Source organism: Dendropsophus ebraccatus, chromosome 7 (assembly GCF_027789765.1).
Source record: "Dendropsophus ebraccatus isolate aDenEbr1 chromosome 7, aDenEbr1.pat, whole genome shotgun sequence".
Classification (NCBI taxonomy): Eukaryota; Metazoa; Chordata; class Amphibia; order Anura; family Hylidae; genus Dendropsophus; species Dendropsophus ebraccatus.
The window spans coordinates 89,742,852-89,757,649 of NC_091460.1; the positions used below are offsets into that span (position 1 = coordinate 89,742,852).

The 14,798-nt window shown below is 45.0% G+C and overlaps 1 protein-coding gene across 2 annotated transcripts in view; it reads right to left on the bottom strand.

The window, feature by feature from the left end:
* Positions 1 to 14,798, bottom strand: part of LOC138797559 (excitatory amino acid transporter 5-like) — a 160,893-nt gene that overhangs the window by 10,880 nt on the left and 135,215 nt on the right. For both annotated transcript variants that reach the window (XM_069977878.1, XM_069977879.1), the window contains exon 7: positions 1,553 to 1,786. In XM_069977878.1, coding sequence (XP_069833979.1) covers positions 1,553 to 1,786 — 234 coding nt within the window. The remainder of the gene's footprint in view (positions 1 to 1,552; positions 1,787 to 14,798) is intronic.

The window sequence follows — 14,798 nt, forward strand, 5'->3', positions numbered from 1 at the left end:
CCCCACCAGACCCCACTTCCATTTCAATAGTCACAGAAAGTCTCTTAGGCTACAAACCCACTTGGCGGGTCTGCAGCGAGTCTCCTTGCTGCGTTTTTGCAGCGAGACTCGCTGCAGATCCCAGCCCTATACTTTCATTAACAGAGAAACTCGCAGCAGGGATGTACATCCCTGCTGCGATTTTGTCTGCAGCCCGCCCCATTAACCCCCTAGCCGGACATTATACATTACCGGGTCCCCGTTCCTGCTTGCTTCGGGGCATGCCCGGCCAATCAGTGCGCTGCGGCGGGGAAGCGCACTGATTGGCCGGGCGGAACGTGCCGGGAGCCGCCGAAGCAAGCAGGGGTGGGAACATGGTAATGTATATCCTGCCCGCCCCCCCTGCAGCCCCAATCGCCCCCGGCCGCATGATCGCCCCCCGCACCCCCCGGCCGCATGATCGCCCCCCGCACCCCCCGGCCGCATGATCGCCCCCCCGCACCCCCCGGCCGCATGATCGCCCCCAGCACCCCCCGGCCGCACGATCGCCCCCAGCAGCCCCCGGCCGCACGATCGCCCCCCGCACCCCTGCCGCATGATCGCCCCCGCACCCCCCGGCCGTACGATCGCCCCCCGCAGCCCCCGGCTGCACGATCATCCCCTGCAGCCCCGGTCCGCACGATCGCAACCCCCCCCCCCCCGCGCGCAGCCCGTGCGGCCGGGGGGTGATCGTGCGGCCGGGGGCTGTGGGGGGCGATCGGGGCTGCGGGGGGCGATTGTACGGCCGGGGGGTGCGATCATGCGGCTGGGGGGTGCGGGGGGCTATCATGCGGCCGGGGGCGATCGGGGCTGCAGGGGGGGCGGGCAGGATATACATTACCAGGTCCCCGCTCCTGCTTGCTTCGGCGGCTCCCGGCATGTTCTGCCCGGCCAATCAGTGCGCTGCCCTGCCGCAGCGCACTGATTGGCCGGGCGGGCCGTGAAGACATGTATAATGTCCGCCGGCTAGGGGGTTAATGGGGAGGGCTGCAGACAAAATTGCAGCAGGGATGTACATCCCTGCTGCGAGTTTCTCTGCTAATGAAAGTATAGGGCTGGGATCTGCAGCGAGTCTCGCTGCAAAAACACAGCAAGGAGACTCGCTGCAGATCCGGAAAGTGGGTTTGTACCCTTAATCTGAACTGTTTCTGTCACTATTTTTTTTTTTCAAGGAATTAGCAGGAGTTGTGATCACAAGCAGTTTTGCAATATGTAGTCTATGCTCCCTTTGTGCCAATATTCGGTCTTTTCTCTGGTCAAAAAAAGAGACCAAACACAGCACCAAACACAAGCGTACATGTTACACCCTTTGATAAATATGGGCCCTAATGTCTAGTTATTTAATATCTTATGATTCAAATTAAGTAAAAATTATTTATTGTAAAAAAAGAAATTGTGTTGTGCATGATAACTAAAAGCGAATGTATGTTCATTTTATAACCCCTATAAATATACATATCATACACCACCATCATCATCATAAAAATTCATGTGATTATTTCAGCACTAGACTATATATGAAAGGTTTAGAAACCTTGAAGAAGTGGCGAGAGCGATGAGCAGAGCCTGGAGGATTCCTTGTATGAATGAGAATGGGTTCTTCTTGGTAATGATGAGGTATAATAGTGGGAGAAGCAACACACCATGTATCATCAGTCCAGCCATAACTGTTATAGCGTACAGTCCCAGCTTCTTCCCAATTACAGACGGCTCTTCCATCTCAAGGATTTTCCCAGCAATCAAGAAAACGATTCCAAACGGAAAATACCTGATAAAACGTGGGTGAAATACATCAAATATGTGCTCCATTATTGACAATATAGTCCAATGTACATCTTGTATGATGTATGCAAACCTTGAAAAACCGATCGAGGTGTGTGAGATGTGTACATGTTGCTTGTTTAGAAGCCCAGATTCTGGATCTTAATCAGCAGCTGGCAACATTGAGAAACATTGCCAAACTGGAGTAGATGGGGGAGTGGGTCATAGCATGGAGGTGCAGGAGGAAGAGGCAGCTAGTTGGGTGACAGTTAGAAGATGGGGTAGAGGGAAGAGTGCAAGGGAGGCTAGTCCCCCAACAAGTTTGCCAAATTGGCAGATGAGAGGGATATTAGTTCAGGGGTGGCATTGCTGCAGCAGGACACTGCCTCTGAAAGTCAGGGGGTGTCTGCTCCAGTAAGGTAAGGAATAGGAGTAAGGTTAGAGACAGGTGGAGGGTCCTAAAAAATGATTTGAGGGACTTAGGGTACTATTACACCAAGGGGTAGTTTTATGAAAGGGTGTAAATATACACCTGGTGTAAACATCCCACAGCAACCAATCACGGCTGAAAGCTGAACTGTGATTGGTTGCTGTGGGCAGTTTACACCAGGTGTATATTTACAACCTTTCATAAATTTCCCCCCAAGAGTTTTGTCGCCGACTAACGATTAATGATAAACAATCTTTAACAACCGCTATGGCAAACGACCCCAAATCGTTCACCCAATTACATGGAACAATGATCATTTTTTATAATCATTCTTGTGTTCTTGTGGTCGTTTAGTTGTCGCTATTGCATATGTTTTAGCTATGACTTCTTATTCCACCGAACGATGTTCGAACAATTTGCAAACGATCAAACGATACAAATAGGTCCAGATCCTATTAAACGATCAACGATTTCTTGTTGGTTGTTTAATCGTACAATTCCGAACGATCTAACGATTTTTTTTTATGTTTTTATTTATTGCTTTTAAGATTTAACAGTAAAAGGCATAAACTAATGGCAACAGAGACAAAACATCCGTACTAGTGAGCAAAAGGGTACAGCAGTAGTACATTTTAACCCTCAGATCAATGGAAAATATGCAGGTCAACCTAACTATCAGGCTGGGTTCACACGCAGTAAATTTCAGTCAGTATTGTGGTCCTCATATTACAACCAAAACCAGGAGTGGATTGAAAACACAGAAAGGCTCTGTTCACACAATGCTGAAATTGAGTAGATGGCCACCATTTAATGGCAAATATTTGCTATTTTAAAACAACGGCTTACGGCTGTTGTATTGGAATAATGGCAGTTATTTACCGTTGTATGGCTGTCATCCACTCAAATTTACCATTGTGTGAACAGAGCCTATCTGTGTTTCCAATCCACTCCTGTTGGGGGCTCGGTTCACACGTTGTAAGAGTGCGGCTGTATTTGCGGCTGTAATTGTGCGGCGGTATTTTTGGTGGTTCGTGTGTATGCTTGGAAGTATAGGATATGCGGCTGCACAGTGCACACTATCTCTGAATCTACGGCCCGATCGTAAACGGACCCGTAAAAAATGAACAAGACCATTGTTTGCGGCTGAACATGCGGCCGAGGATTGACAGGCGGTCCGTACGGAGTACTTCAAAAATAGCCGGCAATGATGCCGAATGCCGATGCCTCTAATAGTTAATATATTAAATTAATCAAACACATTTTCTTTGTAATCAAGACACTTTCGTTGATCAATAATTTATTTCTAACGAATCCATCATTTTGCAATTAAATATACTGTTAAAAAAAATAGATATATAAATAAATGTATATTTATCTATATATTTATTTTTTGACAGTATATTGAATTGCACAATGATGGATTCGTTAGAATTAAATTATTGACCAACGAAACTGAATTTATTTAAACGAAAATGTGTTTTCTTAATTAAATATTAATTAGTACAGGAAGCTCTATAAGCCGTTAATTCATATGCCGGCAATAGAGCATTCTGTACTAATCATCACTTTACTTTAATGAAAACATCAAATGTTTCTTCTAATTATGTTATCACAATAGCATTATTAGAAGAAACATTTAGAATTATATGTGCGCTCAGCTGATTGGCTGTTCGGCTGAGCGCACATATAATAAGCCGGTCCGCAGTACAGTGACTTCATTGTGCTGCGGACCAGCGAAGAGGACACATCGGGGTGAGTATAGAGCTCTCCCCACCCCCTCCCCAGCACTCCACCCCTCCCAGCAAGGAAGGGGGGTCACTTAACCCCTTCCTTGCTGGGATGGGTGCAGTCTGACATCAGTCTGGCCCCCAGGGGGTAAGGGGGATACGATACATCCTCCCTTAACCCCTTGGGGGCCAGACTGTAAGCAGCGATCTGTAAAGATGCTGCATACTGTAAGGTGCACAACACCGCTCACAATGATAGGTGTTGTGCTCCTGTTTGTGTGTTTTTTGTGTGTTTCTCCCTTTTTGTTTTTCAGATATCGGTATCCTGGGGATTACGTCGGATTCCATGGACTACGTCAATGACCAGCGGTTGTTCTTTGAATTTTTTTTAATAAAATGGTCAATGAGGGGTGTGGGGGTGTTTTTATTTGAATAAAAAAATTTGTAAACTTGTGTCTTGTCTTTATTTCTTTACTTTATAGACTTAGTAGTGGAAGCCGTCTAATAGACGGAATCCATTACTAAGTTGGGGCCTAGTGTTAGCCGGTATAAAATGGCTAACACTAACCCCCTATTATTACCCCAGTACCCAATGCCACCAGGGGTACTGGGAAGAGCGGGGGTGCCAGTGGTCCCGGAGCGTCAATATTGGCGCTCCTGGACTGGGCGGCAGCAGGCTGGTAAGATTTAGGCTGGGGAGGGCCTAAACCAATGGCTCTTCCCACCCTGGTGTTACCAGGCTGCTGTCGTTTGGTTTTTAACCCGGCTGGTTATAAAAATAGGGGGGACCCTATGCGTTTTTTTTTTAATTATTTATTTATTTAAAAAAAAACGCATAGGGTCCCCCCTATTTTTATAACCAGCCAGGTTAAAAACCAAACGACAGCAGCCTGGTAACACCAGGGTGGGAAGAGCCATTGTTTTAGGCCCTCCCCAGCCTAAATCTTACCAGCCTGCTGCCGCCCGGTCCAGGAGCGCCAATTTTGACGCTCCTGGACCACTGGCACCCGGCTCTTCCCAAGACCCCTGGTGGCATTGGGTACTGGGGTAATAATAGGGGGTTAGTGTTAGCCATTTTATACCGGCTAACACTAGGCCCCAACTTAGTAATGGATTCCGTCTATTAGACGGCTTCCACTACTAAGTCTATAAAGTAAAGAAATAAAGACAAGACACAAGTTTACAAATTTTTTTATTCAAATAAAAACACCCCCACACCCCTCATTGACCATTTTATTAAAAAAAATTCAAAGAACAACCGCTGGTCATCGACGTAGTCCATGGAATCCGACGTAATCCCCAGGATACCGATATCTGAAAAACAAAAAGGGAGAAACACACAAAAAACACACAAACAGGAGCACAACACCCATCATTGTGAGCGGTGTTGTGCACCTTACAGTATGCAGCATCTTTACAGATCGCTGCTTACAGTCTGGCCCCCAAGGGGTTAAGGGAGGATGTATCGTATCCCCCTTACCCCCTGGGGGCCAGACTGATGTCAGACTGCACCCATCCCAGCAAGGAAGGGGTTAAGTGACCCCCCTTCCTTGCTGGGAGGGGTGCAGTGCTGGGGAGGGGGTGGGGAGAGCTTTATACTCACCCCGATGTGTCCTCTTCGCTGGTCCGCAGCACAATGAAGTCACTGTACTGCGGACCGGCTTATTATATGTGCGCTCAGCCGAACAGCCAATCAGCTGAGCGCACATATAATTCTAAATGTTTCTTCTAATAATGCTATTGTGATAACATAATTAGAAGAAACATTTGATGTTTTCATTAAAGTAAAGTGATGATTAGTACAGAATGCTCTATTGCCGGCATATGAATTAACGGCTTATAGAGCTTCCTGTACTAATTAATATTTAATTAAGAAAACACATTTTCGTTTAAATAAATACAGTTTCTTTGTTCAATAATTTAATTCTAAGGAATCCATCATTGTGCAATTAAATATACTGTCAAAAAATAAATATATATATAAATATACATTTATTTATATATATATTTATTTTAACAGTATATTTAATTGCAAAATGATGGAATCGTTTACATTTAATTATTGAACAATAAAAGGGACTTTATTACAAAGAAAATGTGTTTTATTAATTCAATATATTAACCATGAGAGACATCGGCTATAGTGCAGAGGATCGCAAACCCCGGTAATAGCGATTCATGTAAACTGTGTTCCCTGCTTTCCCAGATGCATCCAGAGGTGTTTGCATCACTTTCTTAACATTTTATTTGTTATTTTTAGTTGAACCAGATTTCCAAGTAAATGACCGTATGTTTTGAGCCGCATGTCTATTTTTTCCCACGGCAGTAGTTTCACCCGCACATTTACAGCCGCATAAAAAATACAGCCGCACAGTTACAGCGTGTGAACCCAGCCTCTGAGGTTGCAAAATACTGAACAAATACCGACTGAAATATACTGTGTGTGAACCAAGCCTTATACTACGGCCTTTGCAACAGAGTGTCTAACGGAGCAAGGGTGCCCAGGATGTGGTATCAAGGTATAAACTAAATCAAAGCCTCAACATTGTATATAGCCTGTTCTAGAATCAGAGGAAACACATGTACTATTCATTCGCTCACTCCATTCACACATTGCTCGGGAGGTGTGCCTCAACCCCTTAACCTAGCTAAAGTTGTTTTGGCAGATAACCAAGGTTCCCAAATGTAATAGAACCTTTTAGGGGTGCCTCTTGCCGACGACGCAACATTATACATTTCCAAATTATCATCTACCAGTTTCAGACAGTGGGACAAAGTAGGACGCTTAGGAGGTTTCCAATTGAGTAGAATTGTTTAACGGGCATAATATAGCATAAACCTATACAGAATACGGCTATATTTAGCAGGTATCAAATCATTTACCAGACCAAGCAGACTATTTTAAGGTGCGCATACTCCGGGAAGCCCCAACTCCGCATTTAGTAAATGATGCACTGTGGACCAGAAATTTTGAATGACTGGACAATGCCAAATCATATGGATCCATGTACCCTTCCCCCCACCACACCTAGAACAAGTGTCCACTGAAAGGCTGCCCAACCGCACTAATTTAACTGGGGCAAAGGCCCTATTCCATGGAACGATTATCGTTTGTATTCGGCCGATATCGGCCGCTATGGACGATAATCGTCCGGTGGAATAGAGTGCAACGATCAGCCGACATTGTTCATGTCGGCTGATCGTTGCAGTCGCTTGTTTTTCAACATGTTGAAAAACAAGCGACTGATATAGCAACGATCTGCTGCCGTCGCTCCGCTGAATAGGAGCATCGGCAGCAGACGCTGCTCCCCGCCGCCCCCTCCCGCACTCACCCGCTCGTTGCAGCCGCGTGGAATAGCGGCGGCAGCGAGCGGGGAACGAGGAGCAAACAAGCGCTGAGAGCGCTCGTTTGCTCCTCTAAACGACCTGTGGAATAGGGGCATAAGGTACACTCTGTGGAGCCACTTAACCTGGATCAGTTGGTCTCTAGCACATATTACTGATTTTTTTCAATAGCTTACCAATTCTTTAAGATGATGGTCTTCAAGAGTATCGGAATAAGTATTGGAATAAGACAGATTGAGGGAGATTAAACCTTTGCTTAAGGTCTGCAAATGCGGAGAAGACACCTTTCGGGTACAAATATTTAAGTCCCCGCTGGGCCCAAAAGGTGAAATCTGGAAGACTAAATAGTTCTGGGAGATGGCCATTTATCCATAAGGGAATATAGGGCGACCAAGAATTCTCCTCACCATTCCTGGGGTATGGTGCAGCTAATTTATTTCACACCTGAAGTGTGATGGCCATATTAGTAGTAGTGTACGGAATATACGCAGTGCCCTTCCTGTAAATAAGGTTTGTAAGAGCCTCATATGAACCAGTTAAGGCTGCTTCTAGTACCACTGCAAGGTTATTTGCATCCACCCTCCATGCTGCATATAACAACTGGGCAGCCATATAGTATGCATACATATCAGGCAAGGCTAAGCCACCCTTTTCCCATGGGGCCTTCAATGTGGCTCTAGCTAGTCTGGGTGAGCATCCACTCCACAGGAATGGTGTCAGGAATCTGTCCATGGCTACAAAGTGGGCTTTTGGCAAAGGAATCGGTGTTGCCCTATAGAGATACAACAACTTGGTTAGCAGAATCATTTTGAAAATATTGATACGACCTTTCAGAGATAGTAGGAGAGTATCCAAGGCTTTTAATTTACATGTAACCATTTGTATTGTAGGAGTGATATTTAGGGAGGCGAATAAATGTACATTTTTGTGTATTAGAATACCAAGGTATAAAAACTTATTAACCACCATGAGGGAGGAGGATGCTGTGACAGAGGTGGGATCTATAGAGTCTACCGCGTATAGTACAGATTTGGACCAGTTCACTTGAAGCCCAGAGTAGGAGCCAAACTCGTCAACCGTCTGTAGCAGTGCTTTAAGTGAAAGGCCCGGACCTGCCAATTAAATTAGCATGTCGTCGGCATTGAGAGATAATTTTTCAGTGATGCCTACAATATTCCAACCCTCAATCGCCGCGCTGCTATTGATCAGACTCAATGGCTCCATAATTAAAGGGGTCCTCCAGCGGGGGGGGCTATTTTGGGATCTGGCCAGGGAGGAGGTGGCTGAGAGAAAAGATGTCCACTCACCTCCCCATATCCAGCAGCGGGTCCCGTATCACGGCGCTCCGGTCCCCGCTTCCCGGCTGCTTCCTGGTGTCTGACGCAGGCTCAAGACGCGACGCTTAGCCAGTCAGTGACAGAGGCGGGATCCGTTTCAAGTCCACTAAGATCCCACCTCTGTCACTAACTGGCTGAGCGGACTTGAGACGTCACGTCTCGAGCCCGCATCAGACACCAGGAAGCGGACGGGAATCGGGGACCGGAGCGCCGCGATACGGGACCTGCCGCTGGATCCGGGGAGGTGAGTGGACGTCTTTTCTCTCAGCCACCTCCTCCCTGGCCAGATCCCAAAATACCCCCCCCCCCCCGCTGGAGTACCCCTTTAAAGTAAACAGCAGTGGGTCTGGTGCCTTGACCCAGTGAAAAGGGATTTGACAGGTATCTATTAACCATCACTTTGGCCCTTGGGCTTTTGTACAGTACCTGAAGCCACTTAAGGAAATTTTTAGGAATACCCATCCGCTTCAGTGTTAGGCTTTTTCATTATCTAGAGAAGCGATCACTCTGTTGCCAGCATTGTCATGGCTCAATTGAAAGTTGGTATAAAGACGCCTAATGTTGATATCAGTCGTTTGGCCTGGCATGAATCCGGATAGGTCTGTTTCCACTATGGACAAGATCACTGCGCCTAGTCTTATTGGCAGAACCTTTGCCAGAATTTTGGCATCCAGGTTAATAAGACGGTATGAGCATTGGTCCAGCGGCTTCTCAGCTTTATAGATCACCTCAATAGTGGCCACGTAGAATGGGTCCTGTAGGGTGGACGACTCAAGGGCATGTGTGAACAATGTCAACAGTCTAGGGCTGTGTTGCTCCACATATTGTTTATACCACTCTGCCGGGAAGCCATCCACGCCAGGAGCCTTGTGGGGTGCTAGTTGAGTGAAAGCTCTCTGTATCTCCTCTTCTGTGATAATGTCTAACCGGTCAGAAATAGACAGAGAAGGCAGAGCAACCTTGTCCAAGTAGGCAAACAAACTCTCCCTCGAGGCTCTAGAGCGTGAACCATATAGCTGTGAATAATATTATAAGAATTGGTCACATGTAACTTGTGGCTCAGTCACAACTGTACCATCTTCCAAGTTTAATTCTGCCACTACTGTTAGTGGTCTCTCGATCCTGGCAAGGAACGCCAACGCTCTCCCATTTTTGCCTCTCAATGCAAATGCAGATTGTTTGTGTGCCAACAGCCATTTCTGAGTATACTCAGTAAGGTGGATATTATATGTTTTTTTTGTACCTGTAGCCAGTGTGCCTGATTTTCCAACGTGGGGTCCCGAATATATGCCGCCCCTGCCGCCACCAGTTTAGATTCAAATGCGGTGCGTTTAAAAGACAGTTCTTTCCTATGAGTTGTTATTGCATTCATTAGAACACTCCCTATTACAGATTTGAGAGCGTCCCATTCAATGAGTGGATTAGAAGACCCCTCATTGTCTCTCCAATAATTATCAATTGCTTTGGACATGTCCTGAGCATAAGCGAAATTTGGGGGGGTGCAGGGGGGGCAGTGGCTCCTGGGCCCACACTGGCAGGGGCCCACTGAGGTCTCAGAGGCTTAATGCTGTCTGCAAAAGCTATTTCTTTTGCAGACAGCCTGCAGAGCGATGAGGAAGGACCTGTGGTGACGTCATAAGGGGCGGGGCTGAGAACTGGAGAGGATTCTTGTGGATGAAGGACCTGTGGTGATGTCATGAGGGGGCGGGGCTGAGAAGATGCTGGTGCATGAAGGACATGTGATCATTGTCCTCTTATATCTCCTCCTGTAATGTGATAGATAGATAGATAGATAGATAGATAGATAGATAGATAGATAGATAGATATCACAAGAAAATCCAAAGCACTCCAGCATAAGGTTAAAAAAGGTAGTGGTTTATTACAAAAATGTGCATCTCTCACAGAACCATTATCAAGCATAGATAGATAGATAGATAGGTAGATAGGAGATAGATAGATGCAGAAAGTCCGCGGCACACTAAAGTCCAGTGAGAAACAAACGTGATTTATTTAAATCATAGTGCAGCAATCCAGACGCGACGTTTCGGCGATATCATATCACCATTTTCAAGCGTAACAAGTGAAACACATAGTGGAGCATATATAGCAGTAAAAGCAAACATGATTGGTGTACAATAATTATCAAACAAAAAACAACTGTGTCAGGTGGAATCTCATTAGTGGAAGTCCCCTTTCACCGCCTACTGAGGGCGTTTAAGTCCGTGTTGGTAGTTTTAGGTCACATGGGCTAATTCCAGTTAGCCACTGTGATAGGTGGAAAGTCCGTGCAAGTCCGTGATCACCAAAGTGTAGTGAAAAAAGTGTGACCACTTGGAAAGGATGGCGATCAATCACATATTCTGAAACGTTTTCATATTTACAAAAAATTGAAAGGTAGAAAAAAGCTGGCTGCTGTTGGATCCGGGCTCCCCACCATATCCACGGGATCTCGGTCGGCTGGCGCATGCGTGGTCCATCAGCCTCCCTCGCGTCCTGTGTTGTCCTGGAGACTGGAGCAGGGTACGCACCTAGGAGTATCACTGCAGTAGTATAAGGAAAGCTAATTCTTTGTCACACGGCCCCTGGACTGGAATTAGCCCATGTGACCTAAAACTACCAACACGGACTTAAACGCCCTCAGTAGGCGGTGAAAGGGGACTTCCACTAATGAGATTCCACCTGACACAGTTGTTTTTTGTTTGATAATTATTGTACACCAATCATGTTTGCTTTTACTGCTATATATGCTCCACTATGTGTTTCACTTGTTACGCTTGAAAATGGTGATATGATATCGCCGAAACGTCGCGTCTGGATTGCTGCACTATGATTTAAATAAATCACGTTTGTTTCTTACTGGACTTTAGTGTGCCGTGGACTTTCTGCTGATATTTACGTCGGTCCCTAGTCAGGACTTGGACTGCAGGCACCTGCAATCGCATAAAGCAGTGCTGCTCAGTTTTCTTTTTTTTTCTTCTATAGATAGATAGATAGATAGGAGAGATAGATAGATAGATAGATAGATAGATAGATAGATAGATAGATAGATAGATAGATAGATAGATAGATAGATAGATAGATAGATAGATAGGAGAGAGATAGATAGATATAGGAGATAGATAATAGATAGATAGATAGATAGATAGATAGATAGATAGATAGATAGAAGATATGGAAATAGATAGATAGAAGATAGATAGATAGATAGATAGATAGATAGATAGATAGATAGATAGATAGATAGATAGATATAGATAGGAAATGGATATCTAGCAGCTCATCACATATCTTGGATTGTACATGTATGATAGATAGATAGATAGATAGATAGATAGATAGATAGATAGATAGATAGATAGATAGATAGGAGATAGATAGATAGATAGATAGATAGATAGATAGATAGATAGATAGATAGAAGATATGGAAATAGATAGATAGATAGAGATAGGAAATGGATATCTAGCAGCTCATCACATATCTTGGATTGTACATGTATGATAGGAGATAGATAGATAGATAGATAGATAGATAGATATATAAGATAGGAGATAGAAGATAGATAGATAAGATAGGAGATAGATAGATAGATAGAAGATAGATAGATAGGAGAGATAGATAGATAGATAGATAGATAGATAGATAGATAGGAGAGAGAGATAGATAGATAGATAGATAGGAGAGATAGATAGAGATAGATGATAGATAGATAGGAGATAGATAGATAGATAGGAGATAGATAGATAGATAGATAGATAGATAGATAGATAGGAGATATGGAAATAGATAGATAATAGATAGAGATAGATAGGAAATGGATATCTAGCAGCTCATCACATATCTTGGATTGTACATGTATGATCACAACCAGCTCAACCCTTTGAGGCTATGTTCACACTGCGTATGTTTGTGCACGTAGTTTTGAGGTTGATGCGTTCGCTTGAAAGTATACAATATACGGCCGCACAATGCACACTACCTATGAGCTTACGGCCGGATTGTATGCGGCGCCGTGAAAAATGAACAAGACCATTGTTTAATCACGGCCGTGGATTTCCATGTCCCGTACGGAGTACTTATTTCAGCCAAATTGAACTTGATTTTTCGATCCAAAAGGTTCTGTGAGTTTTATTGTGCTGGGCGAAGATTTCCAAGTAAATGACCTGCCTCAGATCGCTTCGAATCAAGCTAGGGAAGCATAACTCTACTACGGGCGTATGTTCGCGGTTCGCATGCATCTGGCTGCATGTCGATTTTTCCCACACCCGTAGTTTCAGCCGCACATGTACGCCGGCGTACGAAATGCGGCCGGACTCATACGCAGTGTGAACATAGCCTTAATGTCTAAAAACTTATTACCTATACCACTATTATTTTTAGGCAAAGATAATCTGGTTAAAAGGGTTCTCCAGAATTAAGAAAAAAAAACATAGTTGCTTTCTTCCAAAACAGCACCACCCCTGCTCTTTGGTTGTGTGTGGTATTACAGCTTGGCACTATTCACTTCAGTCGAATACCACACACAAACTGAGGACAAGAGTGGTGCTGTCAGTGGAAGAAGGCAGCTATATTTTTCTAATCTTAAGCACTTTAAATTTTTTTGTGGTTCTATATGTGAAATGTACAGAAGCTTCTTACACTGCTCTTTATCCTTATCCACTATGAGTAATGTAGAAGAATATTCCCTTTATTATTCAGAAAGCCTTGTCACCTGCTGAGGTTCCCTATGGGTAAGGTTGGTTGGGGGCCCACTCAGACTCACTCGCCCCTCCTAGACTGAACCCCTAGCTACGCCCCTGGTCCTGAGCAATGCGTGCATCCACTAACCCCATTGGATTCAAACGCCAGGACCTGGGAAGGCCTCCATTGGACTGTGTAAGGATAACGAGCAGAGGGGCATGATCAGATATCCCCCGTGGCAAAAAATCAACCTTGGACACCTGCGAGAGAAGATCTGTGTTTGCAAAGGCCAGGTCAATATGTGAGAGGGCGCCCACGATTTTGGAATGGCAAGAATATTGGTGGATACAAGGATTTCGCCATCGCCAGACCTCTGTCAAATTATTAGCAGTAGACCAATCTAGGAGAGATCTATTATGAGTAGCTGGGGGAGCTGGGGTCAAGTGACCTGCTTAATGTCACGTTAAAACCACCCAACAGAAGACAGGGGACAGGTGGGTATTGTGCAACCTTAGCCAAGATGGTGTCTAGCAGATCCCTTCGGAAGGGAGGAGGCACAAAAATTCCTACTAAGATATATTCTTGACCTCTAATCTGTACAGGTAGCAAAATATACCTCCCAGAGGAATCCAGATGGGTGGCAAGGGCTTGAAAAGGCAGGGCCCTCGTGACCAAGACCGATACACCCCTGGCATAGTTAGAGAATACAGAATAGGGCCCCGAGGCAGGAAGCTTAAGACAAGGACCTCCAAGGTGATATTTTCTGAAATATTACCTGTACCACGAGCCACGCTGGAGAGACGGCGGGAGATTAGGGAAGAAAATAAGTGGCTTAAAAGCTGGTGTAGGGTAGAGAGGTTAGGGTTCAATGAGAACTGGGTTGACTTCTCTGTCAATTACAGGCTCTACAGTAGGGACGGACTGCATCTCAATGGGGAGGGTGCAGTTGTGCTGAGGGAGAATATGGCTAAGAGGTTGGAGGAGTGTTTAAAATAGGGACCGTGGGGGAGGGCAACTACAACCTTGAAGGTCAAGACAGAGTATATGAAGAGCTGGGGCTAGATTATGGAACTGGGGATGGAGCGACGTGAGGGGATAGAACAGTCGCTAGTGATAAGAGGAAAGGATATACGGACATATTACAAATGCTAGAAGTCTCACTAATAAAGCTGAGGAATTAGAACTGATTATGGTGGAGGAGGAATATGATATAGTGGGGATAAGCAAGAAACGGCTGGATGATTGGTATGCCTTGGTGGTTAATCTCTAGAGTTATAGTCTGTTCAGAAATTACCATAAATGTTCACCTCCATAAACATGCGGTTTGAGACTTGACTTTGCCCAGATGCTGAGCTTCCCGGACTCTCCTGATTTCTTTGTGGCCTCTGAACTCCTGCAGTTTTAAGGCTGGCTTTAAATTCCTGACTTGACATGCCTGAGTACAGGGGCTGAGACTTTTTTTTTTTTTTTTTTTGGGGGGGGGGGGGGGGGCTGCTAGG